Source organism: Mastomys coucha, unplaced genomic scaffold (assembly GCF_008632895.1).
Source record: "Mastomys coucha isolate ucsf_1 unplaced genomic scaffold, UCSF_Mcou_1 pScaffold9, whole genome shotgun sequence".
Taxonomy (NCBI): domain Eukaryota; kingdom Metazoa; phylum Chordata; class Mammalia; order Rodentia; family Muridae; genus Mastomys; species Mastomys coucha.
The window spans coordinates 13,381,021-13,397,459 of NW_022196915.1; the positions used below are offsets into that span (position 1 = coordinate 13,381,021).

General features: G+C 38.7%; 1 protein-coding gene across 1 annotated transcript in view; it reads right to left on the reverse strand.

Annotated features, from left to right (window-relative positions):
- The window catches only part of Appl1 (adaptor protein, phosphotyrosine interacting with PH domain and leucine zipper 1), a 56,098-nt gene that overhangs the window by 10,210 nt on the left and 29,449 nt on the right, over positions 1-16,439 (reverse strand). Inside the window, exons 16-19 of the mRNA XM_031362946.1 lie at positions 15,140-15,192; positions 1,995-2,169; positions 1,868-1,904; positions 756-902 (exon numbers count right to left, since the gene is read on the reverse strand). Of these exons, the coding sequence (XP_031218806.1) occupies positions 756-902; positions 1,868-1,904; positions 1,995-2,169; positions 15,140-15,192 (412 nt within the window). The remainder of the gene's footprint in view (positions 1-755; positions 903-1,867; positions 1,905-1,994; positions 2,170-15,139; positions 15,193-16,439) is intronic.

Here is a 16,439-nt window from a genome sequence, read left to right on the forward strand (position 1 = left end):
CCTTTCCTCCCCAACATGCTTCTTGGTCATGATGTTTGTGCAGGAATAGAAACCCTGACTAATACACCTGCTGTACATAGTGTCTTCTAGACATAAGAAAGCTGTAGCTATGAAATTTCAAAAATATGATTGCCTAAACAAGACCTAAAAATTGGTAGCTGACATGCCAATGGAAATCTCACAAGGCCCTACCCATAGATGAAGAGCTACAGGAAAAAGACTGTTTTGTCCAGAGATGAGCCCCAATAGGTTATCCAATGCTAATGGTCAGACCTAAACATATGAACGTAAGAGCAATACTAAATGGACCAGTTAAGTTTTATACACACACACACACACACACACACACACACATCCATACACTAATAATAATAATTAAGTTATGAATTTTTGAGGAAGGACAGACACAGGAGGAGTTGGAAAGGGGAAAGAGAGGATAGGATATGATGCTAATACAGTATTCATTTATGAAGTCAGCAAAAACACAAAAGCTTAAAAAAGATCATTACTGAAATAGTAAGTCATGCAGAGGATGAAGGATTTAAGTAATGATACTGGTATGAATTACTGACACCTAAAAATGGCTATAGGAATATATTCTATTCCCAAGGAACCAGCTATCCTCAAAGAAGCATGCTCTCATCAAGCAGATCAGCTGGACTAGGCATAACCTGAGAGCTTTTCCCAGAAATTTAAGGTTAAAACTGTGACTCTGGCAAGTATTTTATAAAATGAGCATTTTCAAAGCCAGGTACCTTTTCCCCTTCATTGTTTGATTCAAATATATAGCAGACTGATGACAAATTACTCTCACTTCTTCCGCCTGATGTCCGGAGAACAAATCCAAAAAGTCGTTTATTTTCCTGGTGTGTAGCATACAGAACTACACATGGTAAGGGAAACTGCCACAGAAATACCATAAATAAATATGAGATCTTCCAAACCATTACAGCAACATTCAGATGATAAACTCTCATGATAAATTCTAAAAATATCACACATAAGAATTTGAAAGACAAATTTTCAATAGAATATTAATCTAGGAACAAATAATGCCACATTTGGAATTTACCAAAAAGAGGTTATTAAATACTGAGGTTTTTTTTAATTTATTAATTTATTTTATTTATATGAGTACACTGTACACACCAGAAAAGGGCATCAGATTCCATTACAGATGGTTGTGAGCCACCATGTGGTTGCTAGGAATTGAACTCAGGACCTCTGGATGAGCAGTCAGTGCTGTTAACCGCTGAGTCATCTCTCTAGCCAGAGTTTTATTTTTCAATAACATATTTATCAATATAAATTTAACTACAAAAAATGAGCTACTCAATAAATGATTAAATGCATACAATTTACCTACAAAGAAATATTGAATTCTAAAATAAACACAATTATGTTCATGTTTTGATTACTTTTGCTAATTTCTTTGGTGTGTAAACTCTCTAGAGGTAACACACCAAAGCATGCTGACTATTTATGAGTGCTCAGTAACTCTCCAGAGCTGGCTGCACAGGTAACTACAGCCTAAGTAACAATCTTTCTTTCTTTCTTTCTTTTTTTTTTTTTTTTTTTTTTTTTTTTTTTTTTTTTTTTTTTTTTGGTTTTTCAAGACAGGGTTTCTCTGTATAGCTCTGGCTGTCCTGGAATTCACTCTATAGACCAGGCTGGCCTCGAACTCAGAAATCCATCTGCCTCTGCCTCCCAAGTGCTGGGTTTAAAGGCGTACGCCACCACTGCCGAGCTCTAAGTACCAATCTTATTGATACTATCATACCAGGATACATAAGACCAAGTTATTATCAAACTACAAAATGTATATATGAACAAATGATACTTAAAGTTTTAATCACATAGAACTCACTGTGAGCCTTGTAACTTGGGTCTGCGGATCAATTAATCTATAATTAAAAATTTGAAAAACAACTTTTTAATTAGGTGAAACTAAAAAAAAAATTATTTAAGTTTGTTTGGAGAGGGTTACTACTTACTTCAAGCAGTCACAAGTGACTAATAAATGTGACTCTGTCATACGGAAGATGTTATGGATGGCCCGAGCAGCTAAGATCTGACGCATTGTTTCATAGACAACATCTGGATGGTCATCTGACTTTACCTCCATAGAACCAAGGAATCGGACAATAAATAACTGATGAAGAATAGAGTCTGTAACAGAACATGGTACATTATGAGAGATGCTCTTTGTTTTTGATTTTTGTGCACAAGTTGGCCTTAACTCAAAGTTCTCCTGCTTTAGCATCCCAGATATTCATACTACAAGCATGTCTATATAAAATATATATAAATACTGCTTCAGTATTTATGTTATTTTTCAACCCCACAGTTGTTTCCCAAAAGAATATACTGCATGATTCTGGATTTTCCTATGAAAATTAAACCTAAAAAAAGGAATTTAGGAACAACCCTTAACACTTCGGTGTTCAAGTTATAAGAAAATTAAGGTCTTAGTTTCAAGAAGAAAAATGTTATGTTACAGTGATATGGGTTGTGGTGGTTTGAATGAATATGGCCCCTATAGGCTCAGAAAATGGCATTGTTGGAGGAAGTAGAGGGGTAGAAGTGTCAGAAGCTCAAGCCAGGTCCAGTGGCTCATTCTCTCTTTCTGCTGCTTGACAATCCAGATATAGAACTCTGAGCTCTTTCTCCAGCACTCTGTCTGCCTGCATGTCACCATGCCTCTCACCAAGATAATGGACTAGCCTCTAAACTTTAAGCTAGTCCCAATTAAATGTTTTCCTTTATAAGAGTTGCCATGGTCACTACGTCTCTTCACAACAATAAAACCCTAACTAAAACATGGTTCTAGATCTAAACTTAAAAAATTAATTTTTTTGTATTATTTTAACTTTTCTGTAAATTTAAAATCACATTAAAAATAGCTGTGCTGATGGGTGGCAATGCACACACCTTTAACCCCAGCACTCAAGAGGCAGAAGCAAGTGTATCTCTTGAGTTTAAGGCCAGCCTTTGACAGACAGAGTTCTAGGACAGACAGGGCTACACAGAGAAGCCCTGTCTCCAGAAACAGAAATGAGAGGAGAAGGGGGAGGAAGGAGAAGAGGGAGGAAGGGGGAGGAGAGGAAGAAGAGGAAGGAGAGGAGAAGGTGGGAGAGGATGTAGGAGAGGAAAAGGAGAGGAGGAGAAATGAGGAAGGAAGGAGGAAGGAGGAAGAAAGAAGGAGCGGGGAGGAAGAAGAGGTGGGAGGGAGAGAAGGAAGAAGGGGAGGGAAAGAGGGAGGGAGGGAAGAAGGAAAGGGTGAAAGAAAGGAAGAAAGGGAGGAAGGAAAGAGGGGAGGAGAAGGGAAGGGAAAGGAAAAGAAAGGAAAAAAGAAAAGAAAACTAGCTGCTGGACAATGGCTCAGTGTGTTGTGTGTTAAGTACTTTCAGCATAAGCACATGGGCCTGAGTTGAGATCCCAGCACCTACAGAAAAGCTGGCTGGAAGAGCAGGTGAGATAGTGGGTGTCTGTAACCTGGGGTTTAGGGGCATAAGGGAGGCACACAGAGAGGGAACTGCTGGCCAGCAAACTCCAGATTCAAGAGGGGGCTATGTCTTAAAAAACAGGTGAGGGATAGAGGAATAGACCCAATGTGTGTATACACACACACATATATACACACGAGTATATGTACACCTCACATACATGCACACACACACAATACACACAAAAGCAACAAGAAAAACAGCTACTGGCTGGGTATAGTGGCACATGCCCATAATCCTAGGACTTGGGAAGGAGCAAAAGAATTCGAATTCAAGGTCATCCTTGGTTACACAGTAAATCTGAAGGCAACCTAGCTATTTGAGAACAGAAAACTGTACATACCTTTCCACATACCCTCTTCACACCCAACCCACCTAGGTCCCCATGTCAAGTGCCTTGGCCTTAATTTAGGCACCCCTGTGAGCAACTCCAACAACCTCTAGGATTCTGCCAGGATTTGCCCTGTTTATTCCCAACCTATAAGCCCCTCCTCCCACACAATATCTAACCCCTCCACCTAGCCATAGCCACCTCATACTTCAGGCTTGGACCACAACACATTATCTGTGCACCAGCCCAGTCCACTGTAACTACCTCACTTCCTTCTACCTAAGCCATTTCTTACCTCTAAGGCTAGCCCACCTGTACATCCTTTCTTGTGTCCCAACATGCTCTGTGCACATTAGACATAAAACTAAAATAAGAAATCCATATGCCCTGATCTTATTGCAAAAAAAAAAAAAAAAAAAAAAAAAAAAAAAAAAAAAAAAAAAAAAAAAATCAAACAATATGAAAAAAACTCAAGCCAGTATTTCCTTTCCAAAACCTATCAGAGCTGTAGAAATGTCTGCCAAGGTGATCCCCAAGACAGAATTTAAAAGAACAATCATAAACTCCAAATAATTTAAACACTTTAAAACAGGAAGAAACAGCTCAATGAAATTAAGGAGATATAACTTGAGAAGAATAAACACTTGAGTGACACCTAAGAGAACATAAACATAAAGCTGGTGGAAATTATGAAGAAAATCCAAGACTTGGAAACAGAATTCAATAAAGAGATAGAATCACTGAAGAGGGCTCCGACGAAATGAAGCTGAATCTGAAAAGCCCAGTAAACCAAATAGAAGACTCCAGAGAAAGCCTTACAAGTAAAATGCAAAAAACAGAATATTAGGTTTTAAAGATAAAGTAGAGAATTTAGACCAAATAATCAAAAAATATGAAAAAAATCATAAAAACACAATAAAGGAACTTAGGAAAATGTGGGCACACAGAATACCAACCAGACAAGACCAGAAAAGAAAATCCCAATAGTATATTGTCTTGGTGTTTCTACTGCTGCAACAAACACCATAACCAAAAAGTTTCTCCCTACCCCTTTGGGGAGGAAAGGGTTTACTCAGCTTACACTTCCAAATTGCTGCTCATCACCAAAAGAAGTCAGGACAGAAACTCCAAAGGTAGGATCCTGGATACAGGAGCTGATGCAGAGGTCATGGGGATGTTGCTTACTGACTTGCTTTACATGGCTTGCTCAGCATGCTTTCTTTATAGAACCCAGGACCACCAGCCCAGGTAAAGAACCATCCACAATGGGCTGGACCCACAACTATCAATAACTAATTAAGAAAATGCCTTACAGCTGAATCTTAGGGAGACATTTTCTCAAATAAGGTTCCCTTCTTTCAGACACCTCAACATAACATAGTCAACATAAGACTAGCCAACCTATGTATCATAGTAAGTATGTATACTAAGTATACATAAGTGTCAACTGCAACTGAGGCTGCCCCTTCATCTTCACCTATGGCCTCGAACAGTGCCAAGCTTCAGCTATTCTTCATGACCCCTTCATGCCTTCAAAACCAAATCCACCTGGGTGACTGTTACTCATTACCAAGTCCAGCCGCAGCATGAGGTAGAACCTTGGCTATCTCTGGAACACAGCCTCTTTGTACTCTCAGAAAACACTTCCCAGAAGATGTTACCTCAGTGATGCTGGTCACTTCTTAATCACTGCTAATTTCTTAGTTCCAGCTAACCAGCATCAATAGTCCCAGTAATGCAAAGGTTTCACTTTAGTAGTTCTGGTATCTTGTTAATCACAGCTCATTCTTCAGTCCCAGCTAACCAGAACCACAGAATCTTCACAATCAAAACAACATGGCCCTGATAAGAGTCTTTAATCTTCCCTCTGAAATTTCACAAGCCAGGCCTCCATCTTCTGCACTGTTCTCAACATTTATTTTCCAAGCTCCTACAGTACATCCCACAGAGTTCTTAACATCCCAATGGCTCTTCTAGCTCAAAGTTCCAAAGACCTTCCACGGTCCTCCCCAAAATATAGCCAGATTGTCACAGGAATACCCCACTATGCTGGTACCAATTTGTCTTAGTCAGGGTTTCTATTCCTGCACAAACATCATGACCAAGAAGCAACAGTGTCAACCAACCAGAACCCCCCAGAGCTCCTGGGGACTGGACCAAAACCAAAGAATACACAATGGAGGAACCCAGAGTTCTGGCTGCATATGAGGCAGAGGATAGCCTTATTGGACATCAGTGGGAGAAGCAGCCCTTGGGACTGAGGGAGTTCGATGCACTAGTGTAGGGAATGCCAGGGCGGGAAGCCAGGAGTGGGTGGGTGGGTGGGTAGGGGAGCACCCTTATAGAGGGAAGTGGGGGGGGGGAGGGATAGGGGGTTTCCAGAGGGGAGACCTGGAAAGGGGATAACATTTGAAATGTAAACAAAGAAAATATCTAATAAAAGAAAAAAAAAGCAAGTTGGGGCAGAAAGGGTTTATTCAGCTTACACATTCACTCTGCTGTTTAGGCAGGTCTGGACTCACATAGGATAGGAAGCAGGAGCAGATGCAGAGGCCATAAAGAGATGTTACTTACTGGCTTGCTTCCCCTGGCTTGCTCAGCTTGCTCTCTTATATAACCCAAGACTACCAGCCCAGGGATGGCACCACCCACAATGGGCTGGGTCCTCCCACCTTGATCACTAGTTGAGAAAATGCCTTACAGCTGGGTCTCATGGAGGCATTTCATCAACTGAGGCTCCTTTCTATGTGATAACTCCAGCTTGTGTCAAGTTGACACAAAAACCCTGCCAGTACAATTAAGTGTATCAAAAGTTACAAGAGAACATGAACACATACACACACACACACACACACACACACACACACACACACACACAAGACATATATGAAGGAAAGCCCATCAGAATAATAGTTGATTTCCTAATAGAACTTTCAAAAGCCAGTAGACTTGTGGAGTAATGCATTCAAGTCCTAAAAGACTAAAAAACCAAGAGGAATCAGCACAACCAAGAGTCTTTGGAAAGAAATACAAAGCCATAATTAATAAATCACAAGATACCACTGAAAACACACCACCAAGAACCAACAACACAATGACTAAAATTAATACACACACCGGACAGTGGTGGCACACACCTTTAATCCCAGCACTTTGAAGGCAGAGGCAGGCGGATTTCTGAGATCGAGGCCAGACTGGTTTACAGAGTGAGTACCTGGACAGCCAGGGCTACACAGAGAAATCCTGTCTAAATAAATAAATAAACAAACAAATAAATAAATAAATAACATAAAATAAAATAAAATTAATACACACATTTCAATAATAACCATAAATATAACTGGCCTCAATTCTCAAAACAAAAACCACAGACTGAATGGATCAAGAAACAAAATCCATCTATCTGTTGTTTACAAGAAATACAACTTTAGAGACGGGCATCATCATAGAGTAAAAGAATGAACTACAAGTACTCCAATCAAATGTGACCAGGAAGCAGGCAGGTTTCCCTATCCTTGTATCTGACAAAATACATTTCAAACCAAAACTACTCATAAAAGGTAAAGAAGGACACTTTGTTCTAGCCAAAGGAACTCTTAACCAAGAAGACAATACAATCCTAAATATACATTCACCAAACACTGGTGAAACTCATGCCATAAAAACAAACAAACAAAAAACAACAACAACAAAAAATGTACTAATAGATTTAAATATACAGATTAAAATCAACCCATAAATAGTAAATGATTCCAATACCTGACTTTCTCCAATAGACAGGTCATCTAAACAGAAAAACATCAGAATCAATTGATACATCAGAATATTTCACCCAAACACTGAAGAATACACATTCTGTTGAGCAGCACATAGAAGTTTCTCCAAAATGAATGACATCCTGGGACACAAAGCAAATCCTTACATATTCAGAAAAGACTGAAGTAACTCTGTGTGTCCTAACTGACCACAGATGAGTAAAATTTACAATTGACAACAAACTAACCTCTAGTAAGTACATTCATTAGGGGATGATGCTTGGTCAAAGAAGGAAACAGGAAAGAAAATATTTCCTGGAACTAAATGAAAATTGAAAAAGCATCAAAACAAAACTTCTGACCGTACTAAAAGTAGTCCTTTGAAGGAAATTTAGAGCTCCAAGTACTACATTAAAATCAAAAAAGCACAAATAAATAACAATCATACAAGTCAAAAATTTGCAAAAAGTGCCAGGCAATGGTGACACATACTTCTAATCCCAGCACTAAGGTGGATCTGAGTGTGAGACCAGAAGAGTCTACAGAGTGAGTTCCAAGATAGCCAGGGCTACACAGAGAAACCCTGTCTCAGGAAAGAAAAAAAAAAAGGGAAAAACAAGAACAAACCATACCCAAACTCAGTTGGCAGCAAGAAATAATAAGAAATAATGTAAGTCAAAGTGTAACCAATGAAATAGAAAAAAAAATACAAAGAAAAGAATCAATGAATCTAAGAACTAGTTCTTAGATTGTAAGGAAATATTCTAAAAACCTGTTCTCTATTAAGCTGGAAAACCTACAGAAAAATATTTCTAGACTCAGCCAAACCATCTAAATTGTACATAACAGATGTAAGAAAGAACTTTCTGAACAGACACTATTTGACCAAGAATTAAGGTAACTATTGAAAAATGGGACTTCATTAAACTAGGAAGTTTCTGCACAAGTAAAGAAATAAATTATTAAAGAGCAAACACACAGATTGGGAAAGAATCACTGACAACTATGCATCTACAGAGAATTAATATTCAAAATATATAAAGAACTCCAACAAAACCAAAGGTTTAAAAAAAAAAAAACAACAAACGACCCATTCAAAAACTGGCATGGGATCTGAACAAAAAGTTCTCAAAAGAAGAAAAAAATGACTAAGAAACATCTCAAAACATATCACTTGCATTAGGGAAATGCACAACTCTAAGGTTTCACTTTACCCCAGTCAGAATGGCAAAGATCGACAATCAGCGAACAAATGCTGGACAACAAATGCTGGAGGATGTGTATGGGAAAAAAATATATCACTCATTTACTGTTGGTGGGACTGCAAACTGGTCCAGGCACTCTGGAAATCAGTGTGGAGAATTCCCAAAAAGCTAATAACAAACCTGCCAAATGGCCCAGTTAGACATATGCCCAAAATACTCCTACTCCACAGATACCGCTTCAGCCATGTTCACTGATCCCCTGTTCACAATAAGCTTAATGTCCTTAAATTGATGAGTGCAAAATGAAAACACGCACACATATACTATAGAAGACTATTCAATAATAAAAAGGAAATCATGAGATTTGCAGGCAAATGGACAGAATTAGAATATATCATATTGAGTTGTGGGGAACTTTTGGGGGTGGCAGTTTCTAGACACTTGACTGGAATATGACATCGGGCCAGGACAAAAGATTTAAACTCAAGGAGGAAATCTGACTTTGGGCCAGGACTCAGGAAATGGGCCCAGATTAAGAACATTTACATTTGAGTTAATGCAGAGCTCAGAGCAGGCTCAGTTGAGGCATGGGTGGCATTCCTTTTCCTTTGGTCATCCATTTTGTTTGATCATAGCCCCTAGAAAGGTGGGCTTTATGGGATGATATTTTAAACAGTTTGACAGGGATGGATTTAAAGGAAATAAACACCTTATCATTTACCAGTATTGCAATATTTATTCTCTTGATTTACTATGTCTTCTCAAAAGACAGAGCCCTAGATAAAAAAATTCTTTGCCTTAGAAAGAAATTACAAATAACACTAGAACTAAAGGATCAGGATTTCATAGGTCAAAATAATCAACAGGAAGAGGAGAATAAGGAAGGGTTGGAGACAGGAAGTAGAAGAGATGCTAGAACAGAAACTACAGAAGTTCATAGATGAGACTGAACAACAGAGAGATAAGCCTAAGACTTGGCAACATGGCCTAGAGGAAACACTGGAACTATAGATTCAGGATTTTATTGGTCAAAATAAGCAACAGAAAGAAGAGAATGAAGGAGTGGTTGACACTGGAGCAGATGTCACCATTATCTCTCCAAAATCTTGGCCTGAAAGTTGGCCACTTCAAGAAGCATACATCCAATTTCAAGGAGTTGGGACTTTATCTCAAACAAAGGAAAGCATCAGATGGCTTAAATGTATAGGACCATAAGGTCAGGTAGAAAAATTGAGACTATATGTGGCTGATATAGCCATTAACTTATGGGGAAAGAGATCTATGACAGCAGTGGAAAACCCAAATTAATAACCCCTCAGTTCAGTGTCTAGCCATGAAACCCATCAGGCTCCTATTAAAAATTTTAAATTAGTTAGGAACCGTTATCAAAGGCAGTTACAGACTATCCAAGCTGTCTATAAACAAGATACAGCAAAAGCTAACAATTTAGTTCTACCCCAAGGAGCTACTGCTGGCAAGACACCAACAGCCTTAGCACTACGGTGGTTGACTAACCCATTTGGATTGAACAATGGCTAGAACAGCTAGTTTTTAGAACAGCTAGTCCAGGAGCAGCCAGAGGCTCAGCATACAGAGGAGTCTACCAGGCCTTCTCCAGTATTTGTCATTACAAAAAAAAAAAAAAAAAAATCTGGCAAATGAAGGATGTTAACAGATCTCAGAGTGATTAATAAGATTATTCAGCCAATGGGTTCCCAGCAGTCTGGGATCCCATTACCTTCCTTGTTGTCTAAGGAATAGCCTATCATAGTTATTGATCTGAAAGAGTTTTTTCACAATTCCTTTACATGAATGTGATAAGGAAAGGTTTGCTTTCTCAGTACCAACCTTCAATAGAGGTCACCCAATAAAAAGATATCATTGCCAGGAAGTGGTGATGCATGCCTTTAATCCCAGCAGTTGAGGCAGAGGCAGGCAGACTTCTGAGTTCTCGGCCAACCTGGTCTACAGAGTGAGTTCCAGGACAGCCAGGGCTACACAGAGAAACCCTGTCAAAAAAAAAAAGATATCATTGGAAAGTCCGGCCACAAGGAATGTTAAATAGCCCTACCCTGTGTCAATATTTTGTACAATAGCCATTGGAGATGACTGGTAAACAATGTCCCTAATCCATTATTTATCATTATATGGATGACATCCTATTGTCTGATTCAGAAATAAATATCTTGGAAAGAATGTCTGAAGAAGTAGAAAAAAACCTTGCCTTCCTGGGATTGCAAATTGCCCCTGAGAAAATACAAAGAGAGGATTCTATTAATTATCTAGGGTATAAAATAAGTCTGCAAAGGATTAGGCCACAAAAGATACAAATCAGAAGAAACCAATAAAGGATCCTTAATGATTTTCAAAAGCTTCTGGGAGATATTACCTGGCTGCGGCCTGCAATTGACTGGGCCACTCAAGAGCTAAGCAATTTATTTCAAACCTTACAAGGTGATAAAGATTTAAACAGCTTAAGGAAACTATCAGCTGAGGCAGAGGAGGAGTTAGCTTTGGTAGGAAGGAAACTGCAGGATACACATCTAGATCGTATTGATCCAAAGATGGCCCGCATCTTAGCTATCTTACCTTCTACTCATTCCCCTACGGGAATTCTTAGGCAGAGGAAAGACTATATCTTAGAATGGATATTTTTAGCACATAAACAGAGTAAGAAACTAAAAACCTACATTGAGAAGATCTCTGAATTGATACTAAAAGGAAAAAATGAGACTTCAACAATTAGTGGGAATGGATCCTGCTGAAATTGTGGTACCTTTTACTAACACAGAAATTGCCTCATATGGGCACAAGATGAACACTGGCAAAGGGCATGCAGTGACTTCTTCGGAGAGATTAACAACAGGTATCCTAAAAGTAAGCAGCTTTAGTTCATAAAAAGAACTAGTTGGAGTCTCCCTCGTATAATAAAGGGAACTCCAATATCTGGGCCTACATTTTACACTGATGCAGTAAATCAGGAGAGGCAGGATATACATCAGAAGATGTAAGGAAGGTGGTTGAGAGGCCCTAGAAGTCATTTCAAAAATCTGAATTATGTGCAATAATAATGGTGTTGTCAGATTTTCAAGAGTCTTAATATAGTAACTGACTCTCAATATGCAGAAAGGGTTGTTTTACACATAGAGACTGCTGAACTAATTCAGGATTCTGAATTGACTTCACTATTTACTCAGCTACAACAAATGATCAGAAATAGAAGTTATCCACTATATATAACACACATAAGATACCATACAGGTCTGCCAGGCCCTGTGTCGCAAAGTAATAATGAAATTGACCACCTATTGATAGGAAGTATAGTAGAGGCTTCAGAATTCCATAAAAAACACCATGTTGACAGCAAAGATTTAAAGAAAGAATTCTTTATCACTTGGCAACAAGCCAAGGAAAGTGTAAGGCAATGTCCTATTTGCTCATTATATAACCAAACTCCATTGCCTACAGGAACTAACCCTAAGGGTACCTAAAGAAATATTTGGTAAATGGATGTCTTTCATTTTACAGAGTTTGGTGAACTGAAATCTGTGCACCATACTATAGACACATATTCAGGATTTCAATGGGCAATTGCCTTAGCATCAGAAAAGGCTGATTCTGTAATTACACATTTATTAGAAGTTATGACCATTATGGGAATACCCATACAAATTAAAACAGACAATGGTCTGGCCTATATCTCTAATAAGGTGAAGCAATTTTTTGCATATTATAATATAAAAAAAGGTTACAGGCATATCACACAATTCTACAGGACAAGCAATTCTGAAGAGATCCAATCGGACTCTAAAGGAGACACTTAATAGGCAAAGGGGATCAACAAGAACCCCCAAAGGTAGATTAATAGTGCTTTATTAATCTTAAACTTTTTAAATGCTAGTGAACAAAACACCACAGCTGCTGAAAGACACTGGATTGTGGAAAGAACTGTTGAACTAAACCAACCTGTTTATATTAAGGATATTCTAACATCAGAATGGAAAATGGGAAACCTGTTACGACGGGGGAGGAGCTATGCCTATATTTCCACAGGAAAAAAAAAAGCTGTGGGTTCCTTCCAAGTTGATAAAAATCAGACATGACGCTGGGTGGTGGTGCATACATTTAATCCCAGCACTTGGGAGGCAGAGACAGGTGGATTCTGAGTTCAAGGCCAGCCTGGTCTACAGAGTGAGTTCCAGGACAGCCAGGGCTACACAGAGAAACCCAGTCTCAAAACAAAAACAAACAAAAATATCAGACAAAGGGAGACCTCCTGAAGACCTTGGCGACAGAGAAGAAAAGGGAGACTAACACAACCAACAAAATAGGTGAAGTATATGTGGTGATGTTTATGTCTCTGTGTATGGAAACAGCTCTGGAACTGGCTGAGACCCCTTAGTGAAGGCAATGCCATAGCAGATTTTTATACCAGGCAGATTATACGCCTTACACAGGATCAATTAGCCAAACAATCTCATTCTTTACATCATCAAAATAGTAATAGTTTGAGACAACCATTTTTGAGAATGTGCATGTCAAACTGTAAAGATTATCCTCAATTCCCTCAATGGTGTTAATCTTCAAGGACTTATACCTAACCAATTATGGCAAAAAGATGGCATTTCTTTTGTTTTGGTCATCCTGACTAGCCCCTAGAAAGGCGTTTATGGGATTTTGTTTATTGCCTTGCTTGTTCCTTGACCCAGAACTGATCTTATCATTTTACATTTACTTTAAGTGGTATAAAAGCAGACTGGAAAAATAGAAACCTGCTTCAGCCTCAGAACTGGTTGGGATCAAGCTACAGTATTGTCTAATCATCTTTTTTCTTTTTTCCCACTCCTGCCCTGGAGAACTTGATGACTGACTAAGCCGGCTTGGTCATTGAGTGAACTGACCCAGACCCAAAAAGACAAATATCACCGTTTCTCATATCTGATGCTTCTAGCTCCAAATACTCATGTGTGAGTATATATCCTGGAGTTAACTACAGAAACAAAGAAAACAAAAAGGAATCATTGGTGAAAAGCAATAGAGAGGGGCTTAATAGCATCAGGGAAATGGGAAAATAGGAAGGGGCTCATAAGAACTCACACTATTAACTACCTAACAAAACAACAACCACAGCTCTATAATACTGCTAAGTCTGAGCATAAATACACAAACAAAGTTTAAATGAAAATTTTTCATGTGGGCTGACAACGTTCCCTCCAAAAGTTAAAGACCATCTAACAAAATCCCCAACAACAAGCATGAAAGGCCCTCTTTCATGTTGTTGGTCAGAGTTGTCTAAAAGACTAAAATAAAACACTAATGGCATTGCCTTTGGTTGCCCCTGAGAGGTGGGAAGTAAGTTCCCTATTGCTGAAGACTCCATGAACTTTAGATGTTTGGCCCAGAGACCCCTAAGCTGAACTGCCTCTTCCCTGAGATTAGCTTTTATGGTACCAGAAGACACCACACAACCTTCCAAAAGAGGGAGGAAACAACAGCTATGATGCCTATGAACCACAAATACTACCAGCAAGGTACTATAATCCTCAGGTACAATAATATCTTGGTGGTAACAGTTCTCTAATTGAACTTAAAACCTACTCAACCTGAGGGAATGCATTCCAAGTCAACTGCCCAGGGTTAAGTTAGTTAAGTCAAGGATCTTGGGGTTGGAGGATTAAAAAACACAAACTTTTTTTTCATAAAAGCTTAAGAGATAGTTTATGTACTAAGAATTTGACAATGAGGCCAACTATCTATGACATTCTATAATCTTGTATGAGTTACGTATCAAGTCAGATTAGGTTCTGGTTGCCTTAAGAATATTATGAGAGAGGGCTGGGCAGTGGTGGCATACGCCTTTAATCCCAGCACTTGGGAGGCAGAGGCAGGCACATTTCTGAGTTCAATGCCAGCCTGGTCTACAGAGTGAGTACCAGGACAGCCAGGGCTATACAGAGAAACCCTGTCTCGAAAAATCAAAAAAAAAAAAAAAAAAAAAAAAAAAAAAAAAAAACCACAGAATATAATGAGAGGGCTGGAGAGTTGGATCAGCAGTTAAGAGTGTTCTTCCAGAAGTCCTGAGTTCAATTCCCAGGAACCACATGGTAGCTCACAACCATCTGTAATGGGATCTGATGCCCTCTTCTGGTGTGTCTGAAGAGGGCAACAGTGCACTCACATACATGAAATAAATAAATCTTTTTAAAAAAAAGAATACTATGAGTAAAGATTCTGAAGTAAAAATAACATCAAAACTGAGGACAGCAGCAGAACAAATGCAAACGACACATTTCAAAGTTTACTACTAGATTACTCTAGAATGAATATTGCAGTCTGTTCTACCTTCTGTTTCTGATTTTGTGCTTCCTCCAGATTCTCCAAATGGATTTGTACGCCTAAAGTTCAGGAAAAAATATGAATAAATGTCACCAAAAGCCACATGGAAGAGAACAGAATTAAAGACTGAGTCATAAAACTTTACATGTTTACAAAGAAAAGCGCTAGAATTTCTCACTCTGCTAATGAACAATAAGAAATAGTCACTCTCACACCGAGTAACAAGCCAAACCCAGTGTCGACACTAATTAATGTATCTACACAGCCCTTTGTTGCTGTTTTATTTCGTAGGTATAAATTTAGCTACACACAACAACAATTCTGATACTAACCTATTTTCTAAAAGTTTTCTAATTTAAACAAACATAAAAGAAGATCAATGTGACAACAATATTGGAGTCTTGAGAAAGTGCCAGGAATTTCCTAGAACTATAAAATCCCAAATCTTCTTTAAGTACAATTTGCAAGTTAACTATAAAGATCTGAACACTGTTTAGTTCAAAACATGTATTTCTTTTTTTCATGAACTATATTTCCAGGGTCTATATTTAAGTATTAAATGTATAGATATACGTAAGTATTAAGAGGGCTTGCCTATGATGCACACAAAGCCTGGGTTTGATCCCCAGCACCACAAAGTGAGAGAAAACAAAACTCTATTTCTCAAGGTTTAAGTACCAATGCAAGAAGAAAAGTAAAACAAAGATAAAAGCTACTTCCCCCTTTCCTGTTCTGGCACAATCACAATGATGGAAGAATAAAGTTCAAAAGAAGCCTTATAAGAAGTGGTCTAAAATAATGGCATTCAAAAAACAGGGCAGGGGTTAAAGACATGGCTCAGTCAACCTGAGTTCATCCCCCAAGACCTATGTAAAAAAGCCAAGCAACCAAAAATAGTGGTATGTGGTTTTATTCCCACACCAGGGAGGCAGAGTCAGGTGAATCTCTAAGTCAGAGGCCAGGCTGGACTACAGAGTGATGGATAGAGCTACACAGAGAAACACTGTCATAAAATACTCCCACACACACACACAAAGGCCAAGCAAGGTTGCACACACTTGCAATCCCAGCTCTGAGGAGGTAGAAACGGATAGATCCCTGGAGCTCACTGGATATCCAGCCTACTTGGTAAGCTCCAGGGCAGTAGGAGATTCTTTATCAAACAGGTGGCTAGCTAATAACACCACCTGAATTGTCCTCTGACCTCCCTAAACATGTACATAAATGTATGTGCGTATCTGTAGGTATATAAACATATACACACACAAAAAGAAGACAAGATATTGGTTTAAAAAAAAGATTTATT